The 12,318-nt window shown below is 40.9% G+C and overlaps 1 protein-coding gene across 7 annotated transcripts in view; it reads left to right on the top strand.

Moving 5' to 3' along the window:
* The window catches only part of lrch1 (leucine-rich repeats and calponin homology (CH) domain containing 1), a 137,368-nt gene that overhangs the window by 77,485 nt on the left and 47,565 nt on the right, over positions 1-12,318 (top strand). For all 7 annotated transcript variants that reach the window (XM_051403238.1, XM_051403234.1, XM_051403235.1 and 4 more), the window contains exons 9-10: positions 2,531-2,646; positions 12,104-12,174. In XM_051403238.1, coding sequence (XP_051259198.1) covers positions 2,531-2,646; positions 12,104-12,174 — 187 coding nt within the window. The remainder of the gene's footprint in view (positions 1-2,530; positions 2,647-12,103; positions 12,175-12,318) is intronic.

Raw genomic sequence — 12,318 nt, 5'->3', positions numbered from 1 at the left:
GCAGTTTTGGCGAGTGGTAACAGCCTTACTGCCTTCTGAAAATATTAATTTAAAAGTTATAATGCAGCCTAACTAACAAACACACACACACACACACACACACACCGAACACACACACACACACACTGTATATAACTAATATAATGTTCATAATGTATATATCTTTCATATTGTGTATTGTCTGAATATTTTGACTTATTGTATTTTGATGCTTTGCTTTGGCAATATTTTTTTAAAAAAACTTTCATGCCAATAAAGCCCATTTTATTATTTATTTTGAATTTGAATTGGGAGAGTGAGACAGAGGGAGAGCGAGCGAGAGAGAGACACTGAACAATTACTCTCACTTTGCGGAAAAAATATCGGGATATATATCGTATATCGATATTCAGCTTAAATATATCGGGATATGACTTTTGGTCCATATCACCCAGCCCTAATTTAAGTGTTCTCTTAATTTTTATAAATCAATTCTGTCCAAGCCTGACCTACAGCAGCAGTTTTGGGCCCAAACCTGGCGGGTCGTGTTTGGTCCAGTCGTTATGTTATTTTGGTACCTTTTCCATTAGTTGCCCAGCCCTGCCATCTGATAGTTTCAGGCCTAATATTTATGAAGTCGTCTTCTAACAGGAACCATTGTGCACTTTGCTCCTCTAACAACCATGAGCCATCAGCTGTGTGTCTGCAGTGTCTCCCAGTATCTGGGCTGTTGAACTCCATTAGAGAACAGCAGCAGCTCCCCAGACGCACAGTTTAAATAGACTTTAATCAGCCTTAATCAGGTCAGAGATGATGGTGGGTCACATTAACTCAGCTGAGATGAGTGAAAAGAGGGCCTTCTGGCTCATCTTTTTCTTACAGTCTCTATGGGTAAGGCTTGTCTACTTTTCAAAAAAATTAACAAGATATAAGATATAGATATATAAATATAAAACACTATATGCATTATAGAAGTGTGGTGTGCAAACAAAAAAAAACAGTGTTTAACTGTGCATGTGCAGTTACTGGAAGATAAGTTTGTACGAAGAAGTTATGCATAGCAGGTTAAAGTTAGCCGTCATTAATCAGCAGAGGTTGGAGGTACTGGGTGCTGTGGAGTCTGATGGCTGATTGCACAAACGAGACTCCAAACCGCTTTGAGGCTCAAGGCTGGATTAGTCTGTGGCTGAAAATGCTCCTAAGCCTCCTCAGCTCAGCGTAGAGAGGATGAGAGGGGTTGTCCATGATGGCTTTCAGCTTCCCTCTCATCCTGTTCTCAGTCACAGCCTCCACACTGTCCAGCTCCATCCCCACCACTGAATTAGCCTTCTTCCTCAGCTTGTTGACACCGCAAGTCCCGATGCCTCCTCCCAAGCACACTACAGCAAAGAAGAGGACACTGGCCACTACAGACTGGTAGAACATCCGTAGTAGCCGAGTGCACATGTTGAATGACCTGAGCCTCCTCCGAAAGAACAGCCTGCTCTGTCCTTTCCTGTAGAGGGCATCAGTGTGATCCGTCCAGTCCAGTTTGTTGTTAAGAAGAAGATATACTTTATTGATCCCCTAGGAGAAGTGTTACCCCAAGGAACTTGTAGTCCAACATCTCTACCCTCTCCTCCCTTATTGCAACTGGGGATGGGGGTGTGCTGGAAGTCCATCACTAGCTCCTTGGTTTTTCCTGTGTTGAGCTGTAGGTTGTTTCTGACGCACCATCCAATGAAGTTCTGTACTCCTCCTCCCTGTCATTTGTGATACAGCCGACAATGGAGGAGTCAACCAAGAACTTCTTTTGGTGGCACGCTCCCAAGTTGAAGCAGAAGTCAGAGGTGTAGAGGGTGAACAGGAACGGTGATAGAACAGTTCCTTGGGGTGTACCAGTGCTGCTCATCACCACGTCTCACAAGCAGCTGTGCAGCCTGACGTACTGTGGTCTGTCGGTGAGGTAGTCTGATTAAAGGTTTCATTTAACCAGACTTCCAGAGGTAGTTGTCTCCTTCAAGAAGACACTGATCACTGCAGATGCAGTGAGGACAACTTAGAAAACACAAATAAGTTTCTGGTTGTCCCTTAAAGGTCCTCTCCAGACATCTTTTCACAAGTTTAACTGCAGGACACAAGATGTCTTCTGCTTTACTGTAAAGTCCATTCTCAGTGTATGTGACCTTTAAGTTTCCACATTACACTTGTGCAAGTTTCATACTGGACACTGATTGGCTCAAAACAAGTTGAGATGTCACCAAACCCAGCAGGCACATCCAGGTGTTAAACTGAGGTTCAAGGTGAGAACTGAGAAGCTTTCCCTCTTCAGCAGATGAATGTGAAAAAAATTCCCCCATATTATAATAAAAACTAAAACTAATGGTGACACTAATGGAAACAAAACTTTTTAAACAATAAAAACTAAACTGAAATGATTTAACCCACTCTGGAAACTTACTGAATTGAAAACAAAAATTAAAAACTAATAAAAAAAAATAATTCTGCTCCATAGTAAATAGCGTTTGATTTCAGACCATGACATTCACAGTTCCCGTTTCCTCCATTGCAGCAGACCCAAACTCCGACTCGGTCCGTCTGATTGAGGAGAGCCCTACGGAAGCCCTGAGGGACCAGTTCAGCTACAGAGACTCTGCCCTCAGCACTCGCTTCGTCAACTACATCAAGGCAAGACTCCATGTTCTAGTGCCGCATACTGTTTATTATTAAAGATGGATGCGGTAAATGCTTCACTTCATGAATAATGCCACACTAAAGTCTAGTTATGTAAAAGTGTTATGTGTCACTGCACTACTTTATTCCACTGTTAGACTGCTTGAAGCCTGTGTCCGTTTTAAAGGAGCCTAAAGCCAAATGTCACTTTGTCAGTTAAAGCAGCAGTAGGTAATTTAAAAAAAAAATCCTGACAATAGTACAGCAGACAGATAATCTGTTAAAAAAATTTTTTTTTTTTTTATTATTGAATTATTGAATAATCAATTATCCGATGAATTAATTAATAGTCTAAACTATATAATGTCATAAATTAGTGAAAAATGCTCATCACAATATCCCGCAGCCCAATGTAATGTCTTTGTTATGTCTGACCAATAGCCCAAAACCCCAAATATTCAGTTTACAAGGATATCAAACAGAGGGACAGCAAATCCTCACACTGGAGAAGCTTGCAACACAGAATATCTGCCTCATGTACTACTGTCAGGATATAGTGAAAGTTTCAGTGAATGACAAAAAGTTATTTTTATAAAAGTTACCTACTGCAGCTTTAAGAAGAGTTAAAAGTTGTCAGTTGATTTGGTAAATGGACCTGTACTTGTATAGCGCCTTTCTAGTCTTCCGACCACTCAAAGCACTTATACACTACGTGCCACATTCACCCTTTCACACACATTCACTCAGTGATGGCAAAGTCCATCGAACAGAAACTAACATTCATACACATTCACACACTGATGCACGGCATCGGGAGCAATTTGGGGTTCAGTATCTTGCTCAAGGATACTTCGACATGTGGCACCAGGAGCCAGGGATTGAACCCACAACCCTCCGATTAAGGAACGACCGGCTCTGCCTCTGAGCCACAGTCGCTACCATGATTTGAAGGCCTAACAGTGCAGCGGTTAGACTGTCTTGTTCTAAATGGTTACTATTACGTTTCCACTTATGTAGAAACATTAACACTGACAACCAACAAAGAAGAACCCAGGAAGACGTGAGACAGTCAAAGAAATGGGATTTATTTACAATATTTAAGTGAAAAGGTAAACAACGAATGTAGGTTTGAACAATGTGGGGGGAAGAGGGACCTGTGGGGTTTTGCCAAATAAAACAAAGTACAATCATAAAGGGCCTACCTCAACCTTATCTGTGTGAAAAGAAAAAAGGAAACGAAAAGCCTGACTGTTTTGCCCAAAAAAAGCATCTAAAAATAATAAAAGTACAACAGTGGCAACAACACATAACCTGGTGTGACAACAGTTTCTTTCTACGTGTGTAGATGTAGAGGGTACCCCTAGTCCCAGCCACAAACCTTCCTGCCCAACAAAGCAAAGTCAGAGAGAGAGCAAAACAAGAGAGAGGCTTTTCAAAGGTCACTCCATCTCTGATTGGCCGGAGTGTGAGCCAATCCACAGCTCTTTTCACAGGCTGGCAGCCAGTCTTCCAATCTTCCACCTCTCACCTGCAGGACTGGGGAAGAGAGAGAGAGAGAGAGAGAGAGAACGAGACACACACACAAATCTATACACGTAACAGTTACGTCACAGTGAGCCTGTGAGTCACTGTGGAGACTCAGACGTGACCAAATAAGGACCAAACCTAAAACAAGGGGACAACAACAATTTCTAAAACCTGACAGTCCAGAGTTAGGACCAGGAAGCAGAGCTGTTGTCTTACACACTTCTCTGCGCTTTCTTCAGAACAGTCACCCACCCAAAACCCCATAGAGACTGTGTCTGTCCCCCGACCACCTAAATTATTTAAATTATTTAAAGAAATAAAAACAAGAGGAGTTGAACATAAAAACCTAATAAAAATTAAAACCAACTCCTCAGTAGCACAAAATAAGAGAATGAAATGTGGATTGTTAAATATCAGGTCTCTGTCCTCTAAAGCTGTTTTAGTGAATGAATTAATATCAGATTATGATATTGATTTACTTTGTCTTACTGAGACCTGGTTGTCCCACGAGGAGTATGTTAGCCTAAATGAATCCACCCCCCCAGTCATATTAATACTCACATTCCTCGAGGCACAGGCCGAGGAGGTGGAGTAGCAGCCATATATGATTCGAGCGTTTTAATGGACCCTAAACCTAAACTAAATTATAATTCATTTGAAAGCCTTGTTCTTAGTCTTTCTCACCCAAACTGGAAAACATTGCAGGCAGTTCTATTTGTTATAGTGTACCGCGCTCCTGGACCGTACTCTGATTTTATATCTGAATTCTCAGAGTTTCTATCAAGTTTAGTCCTTAAATCAGATAAAGTAATTATTGTAGGTGATTTTAATATTCATGTGGATGTTGACAATGACAGCCTTAGTAATGCATTTATATGATTAATAGACTCAATTGGCTTCTGTCAGAGTGTAAATAAACCAACTCATTGTTTTAATCACACTCTTGACCTTGTTTTATCATATGGCATTGATATTGAACATTTAACAGTCTTCCCACATAATCCTTTCCTATCTGACCATTATTTAATAACTTTTGAATTCATACTATTAGATTATAAGCCATTAGGCAAAACTTCCTACAGCAGATGTCTATCTGACAGTGCTGTAGCTAAATTTAAGGAGGAGATTCCTTCAGTGTTTAATTCAATGCCATGGCTGAATTTAACAGAGTCCTATAACGACTTTAGTCCCTCTGAAATTGATAATCTTGTCGATAGTGCTACAGGCTCACTACGATCAACATTAGACTCTATCGCTCCTATAAAAAGGAAATCATTAAAACATAGGAGACTAGCACCGTGGTATAACCACCAAACCCGCCAGTTAAAACGAATAGCTAGGAAATCTGAAAGGAAATGGCGCTCTTCCAAATTATCAGAATATCGCTCAAATTGGCAAGATAATCTTAAAATTTATAGAAAGGCTCTCCGTAATGCCAGAGGAGCCTATTACTCAGTACTAATAGAAGAAAATAAGAATAACCCTAGGTTCCTCTTCAGCACTGTAGCCAGGCTGACAGAGAGTCACAGCTCTATTGAGCCACATATCCCCATAAACTTAAGTAGCAATGACTTCATGAGCTTCTTCTATAATAAAATTATTACTATTAGAGAAAAGATTAATCACCAACTGCCATCAACAGTTATCAGTGGCTCTCCAAGTTCAGGGACTTCTGTCAGTGTAAACTTAGATATATATTTAGACTGTTTTTCTGCTATCGATCTTCATCAGTTAACTTCAATCATTTCTTCATCGAAGCCATCAACCTGTCTATTAGACCCGATCCCAACTAGGCTGCTTAAAGAAGTTGTTCCCTTAATTGGCACTTCTTTACTGGATATGTTTAATCTTTCTTTATTATCAGGATATGTACCACAGTCCTTTAAAGTAGCTGTAATTAAACCCCTTCTTAAAAAGTCCACTCTTGACCCAGGGGTTTTAGCCAACTATAGACCGATTTCTAACCTCCCCTTCCTCTCTAAGATTCTGGAGAAAGTAGTCGCCAAAGAGTTGTGTGTCTTTCTACACAACAATAGTTTATTTGAGGATTTTCAGTCAGGATTTAGAGTTCATCACAGCACAGAGACAGCTCTGGTTAAAGTTAATAATGACCTTCTGACTGCTTCTGACAATGGACTTGTCTCTGTACTTGTATTATTAGATCTTAGTGCTGCATTTGACACCATTGACCATAATATTCTTTTACAGAGACTTGAGCATCAAATTGGCATTAAAGGAACCGCACTAAGCTGGTTTAAGTCATATTTATCAGATCGCTCGCAGTTTGTACATGTTAACGATGAATCTTCAATAAATACTATAGTTAGTCATGGAGTTCCACAAGGTTCTGTACTTGGACCAATACTATTTACTTTATATATGCTCCCTTTAGGCAACATTATTAGGAATCACTCCATTAACTTTCACTGTTATGCAGATGATACGCAGTTATATCTATCAATCAAGCCCAATAAAATTAATCAATTATCTAAATTACAAACATGTCTTAAGGACATAAAATCCTGGATGACCTGCAATTTTCTGATGTTAAACTCAGAAAAAAACGAAATTCTTGTTCTTGGCCCCAAAAACCTTAGAGACTCACTGTCTAAAGATATAGTTAGTCTAGATGGCATTAACTTGGCCTCTAGCACCACTGTCAGGAATCTTGGAGTTATCTTTGATCAGGATTTGTCATTTAACTCCCACATAAAGCAGACCTCTAGGACTGCCTTCTTTCATTTACGTAATATTAGAAAAATTAGACACATACTATCACAGACAGATGCAGAAAAACTAATCCATGCATTTGTTACTTCAAGGCTGGATTACTGCAACTCTTTATTATCAGGTTGCCCCAATAAGTCCATTAAAACGCTCCAATTAATTCAGAACGCTGCAGCACGAGTACTGACAGGAACTAGAAAAAGAGATCACATCTCTCCTTTACTAGCTTCTCTGCATTGGCTCCCTGTAAAATGTAGAATAGAATTTAAAATCCTCCTCCTCACCTATAAAGCTCTTCATGGTCAGGCCCCTTCATATCTTAAAGAGCTCATAGTACCCTATTACCCCTCTAGAACACTACGTTCTCTGAATGCTGGGCTACTTGTGGTTCCTATAGTCTCTAAAAGTAGAACAGGAGCCAGAGCCTTCAGTTACCAAGCTCTCCTGTGGAACCAGCTTCCATTTGTGGTTCGGGAGGCAGACACCCTCACCACATTTAAGAGTAGGCTTAAGACATTCCTTTTTGATAAAGCTTATAGTTAGGGCTGGATCAGGTGAGTCCTGAACCATCCCTTAGTTATGCTGCTATAGGCCTAGACTATCGACTATCTAGATTGCCATTGCCAATACTGTTGTTGCTGTGCACCTGTCTCGCTCTCTCTCTCTCTCTCTCTGCCTCTCTCTCTCTCTCTCTCTCTCTCTCTCTCTCTCTCTCTCTCTCTCACCCCAACTGGTCGAGACAGACGACCACCCACCTAGAGCCGAAGGATCTGTCCTAGGTTTCTGCCTTTTAACAGGCAGTTTTTCCTTGCCCTTGTCGCCAAGTGCTTGCTCATGGTGGTACTGTTGGGTCTCTGTAATTAATGTTTTAAAGAGTTCGGTCTAGACCTGCTCTATTTGAAAAGTGTCCTGAGGTAACTTCTGTTATGAATTGGCGCTATACAAATAAAATTGAATTGAATTGAATTGAACACAAAGAGCTGTAGCAGGGTACTGAATTTCTGTACCTTTATGCTTCGTACCAAAATGCTTGAGACTGTTTCCTGTCATATGAGTGGGCTCCCAGATCTGAAGTACAATGCATATTACTGATAGGAAGGATGGACCAGAGTACGGAAAAGAAGACCCAAGTTTAAATTAAAGCTACAAGCAGCGTTTGGCGGGACCTCACACTCCACGCAACTTGGGGCGTGCTGCGGCAGTGTCGCGTGCCGTCGTAACACGTGCGGACCACAACATGAAAATCTGCCGTTAATCAGCTCAAAATCGCCACGCAAAATCGCCACTTCCTTTTGCCAGTAGGTGGCGCTATCACTATGTCTGAATATTGTCATTTACACGTGTTCAGGGCGGCACTGTACACTCAAGTTATAACGAATTCGTGTTTTGTGGCGGTCCATCAAAATTTCCCGCCACCACACAGACACGCCCCCTCACCACAGTCAACACATATCATCAACAATGTGTTTTGCATTTTATAAGTAAATTTCAGCTGGATCTGATCATCCTGCGAGGAGAGGAACGTGAAAGTATAAAACGTGATACTTCCTGTTACCAGTATGTGGCGCTATCACTATGTCTGAATATTGTCATGTAGACGTGTTCAGGGTGGGACTGTTGTCAAACAGAAGTTTCATTGAGATTGGATCATGTACGCTGAAGTTATGAGGACGTGTTCAGGGTGGGACTGTACACTGAAGATATGAGTACTATCTGTTTGATGGCCAATCGGTGGAATTCGACATGTCGTCACAGGCACATGGTTAAACATACAGTCACAAATAGCACAACTTTTGATAACCAATGTGTGTAGAATGAAGTGATCGAATTTGAAGTCAATCTGATAAAATCTGTTGGAGGAGTTAGTTAAAACAGAAGCCCTTAAATGCCGTAAATTGCATCACAGTTTGACATTCGATTCAACCTGGCCAACTTTGAGGGAACGCCGCGGACACGCCCTTTAACATACAGTCACAAATAGCACAACTTTTAATCAGCACCATTTTTTGACTGTACTGACTAATTTTGAAGCAGATCTGATAAATTTCCTAGGAGGAGTTCATTCAAATACAACGCAAAAAAACGCTGAAAATCATTGCAAAATGCCGAAAATGGCATCACAGTTTGACATTTGATTCAACCTGGCCAACTTTGAGGGCACGCCACGGACACGCCCTTTAATGTACATGCACAAATAGCACAACTTTTAATCAGTACAATTTTTTGACTGTACTGACCAATTTTGAAGCAGATCCAATAAATTTCCTAGGAGGAGTTCGTTCAAATACAATGCGAAAAATCACAGAAAATTACCAAAAAAATCAAAACGGCTGACTTTGATGCCACGCCACGGACACACCCTTTAATGTACAGTCACAAATAGCGCAACTTTTAATCAGCACCATTTTTTGACTGTACTGACCAATTTTGAAGCAGATCCGATAAATTTCCTAGGAGGAGTTCGTTCAAATACAACATGAAAAAATCACCAAAAATGCGCCCGGAATTCACTATGGCCAACTTTGAGGGCACGCCACGGACACGCCCTTCAACGTACTCGCACAAATAGCACAACTTTTGTTCAGAACCATTTTTTGACTGTAATTTTGAAGCAGATCCGATAAATTCCCTAGGAGGAGTTCGTTCAAATACAACGCGAAAAGTTCGCCGAAAGTGAAAACGAAAATCAAAATGGCCGACTTCCTGTGGGGTTTCGGGTATGGGTCCAAAGGGCTATTTTGGACGTCCCAGCATGTTACACGTGCCTACCGAGTTTCTTAAAAATCTGTGAAACGTTGCGCCGGGGCTGCTGTTTTTTTTATCCTGTAGGGGGCGCTACAAACACGATTTTTGGTATGTGAGCTTCAGGCACCACTCTACATGTGCTCTGTGAATTTCATATTCATAACTATTGCGGTCTCCGCACAGTGATTTACCATGCCACCAGACCGCCACCTAGTGGCGGATTGCTGACACATTTTTTAGCAAGCCTCAGGGAGCCATTGGGAAGCATCGTACCAAGTTTCATCTTAATCACACATACTGTTGTAGAGATATAAACTTCTTCATTTTAAAGAGCGCCACCTTGTGGCGATGGCCTGAAATTGTGCACGATGCCTAAGGAAGACATGTGGAACTATGGACCCAAGTTTGGTGTCAATCGGACATACCAATGTGGAGAAATGGTCAATTTAATTTTATAACCTGCTGTTTTTTTGAAATATCAAAATTCTTTTTTATTATGAGGGTCCTCAGATGCTACGTGGAAAAATGTTTGTGAATCAGACAAAGCGCATGGGGGGAACACGGAAAAGTAGTTTACGGACATTTTGCGCTCTAGCAGAGAAAAATTGAATGTGCGACAAACTATGCAGAAGGTATTAGCCTAAACACATTTTTTATGATAGAAGCGCCACCTAGTGGCCAACCCAAAAGCGACGCATAGAATACCCCCATTTTCACCAGGCCTGACAACTTTGCCAAATAAAATTGAGTTTTCGTATATTTTCAGGGGGGCAAAAATGCAGTCAAAGGGGGCTAAAAATAATAATAGGTAAGAAGAAGAAATCGAGCAAAAACAATAGGGACCTCCAGCGGTCGCTGGCTCGGTCCCTAATAAACTGGATTTTTTTTCATAAAGATACACTAAGATAAGATATTCCTGTATTTATCCCCCTTAGGAGAAATTCAGGTTGACACAGAAGCAATAGGGCAAAGTAAAGCAAAGAACAAACAATATCACAATAAAACTATTACTAATATTATTAATATTAGAAGATATAAAACTGTAAATGAAAGTATATACACTATGCATTGTTCAAGTAGGACATGGAGTGCAAAATATGAGCAGAAAGTTAAACTTGACTAAAACTAAAAAACTGAAACTAAACTAAAACTACTAAGTGGAAATTAAATATAAATAGTGCGAAAGGCTTGTGCGTTGTTGGTAGAGTTTTAAATCAGTCTTTGTCTGCGGGGGTTGGAGGTACTGGAGGTACTGGGTGCTGTGGCGTTGTGGAGTCTGATGGCTGATGCTACAAACGAGCCTCCAAACTGCTTCGAGGCTCGGGGCTGGGTCAGTCTGTAGCTGAAAGTGCTCCTGAGCTGCCTCAGCTCAGTGTAGAGAGGATGAGAGGGGTTGTCCATGAAGGCTTTCAGCTTCCCTCTCATCCTCTTTTCAGTCACAGCCTCCACACTGTCCAGCTCCATCCCAACCACTGAGCTGGCCTTCCTCACCAGCTTGCTAAGCTTGTTGGCACCCCCAGTGCCGATGCCTCACCCCCAACAGACCACCACAAAGAAGAGGACACTGGCCACTACCACTGAAAAGTGGACTCACCTGTTATTTTAGTATTAACTTCTTTCTTTAATAATGGCTGTTTTAACAGAGATAGAAACAGGACCCAAAAGAAGAAGAATGAAATGATTAAGACTTCCATTTAGTTAATGTCCCCACAGTGCTGCATGACAGTGGAGAATACTTTAGTTACCTATTTTGAATTTGTTTTCCTGTCCAGAAAAGCCCAAGATCATTACTGAACCACGGAGCTGCAACTGGGCTCGAAATATTTTGGGAACCTGTTTTTCTTTGGGCCCTTTGCAATCTACTCGGTTTAAACTGTGATTTTCCGGGCAATAGTGTGTTCAGCTGATATTGAATACTGCTAACCCTACACCAAACTTCTGTTTCTGTTGTGAAGTTTTAAGAATAACATTACTAAAGCAACAGGCCTGTTAATTCCAGCTTGTTAGAGGCATTATTGTGCACTGAAACAGAAGACTGTTCCTGTTTAAATCTGCACAGATTTTGATGCAAAGCTTTCAGTTTTCTTAACCAATGACTGCCGATTTCTTATGATTTGTCTCTTTCTGCACTTTCAGTTGTAAGTCTGGTTGAACCATTGTGCAGCATTTTGTTCTCCATGTACAAAATATTACTTTTTGCAAACCCCTCATACAAAATAACATCTATTTGTAAAGGGGACTTTCTACAACTTAAAAAATATTTGTCCTCTCAGCCATCTGTCTGTACCCAGACAAGGAGAGGGTGGAGGAGAAGAGACAGAGTTTGTTACAGGGTCCTTATTGTTGTGTTTGTGTACCAGGGGATAGTCATAACATCTCTGAATGTTGGCCAATGGCTGAGCGAGTCTGTGGATCAGGTGACAGCTGCTGTGTGTTTTTGTGTGTGTTTGTTTCCATGTGTGTTTCTGTGCAGGGTCGGACAGCAGCAGACTTGGACGAGCCCCTCAGGATAGAAGAAGACTCACACTGGCCAACAGAACAAATGTAAGTTCATTTATTTCTGTCTGTTTTTCTATGAATCAGCTTTTTTCTGGGTGGGAGGTCAGACATTACAATAGAACAATACATTATAAACAAAACAAAGAGAAAATAATTTATCGAAAATGTATGTATGTAAGGATTAGGCAG

The sequence above is a fragment of the Dicentrarchus labrax genome, unplaced genomic scaffold (assembly GCF_905237075.1).
Source record: "Dicentrarchus labrax unplaced genomic scaffold, dlabrax2021, whole genome shotgun sequence".
NCBI classification, from domain to species: domain Eukaryota; kingdom Metazoa; phylum Chordata; class Actinopteri; family Moronidae; genus Dicentrarchus; species Dicentrarchus labrax.
Note: the sequence above shows the minus strand (reverse complement) of the source record. Positions and strands in the feature narration are given on the sequence as shown.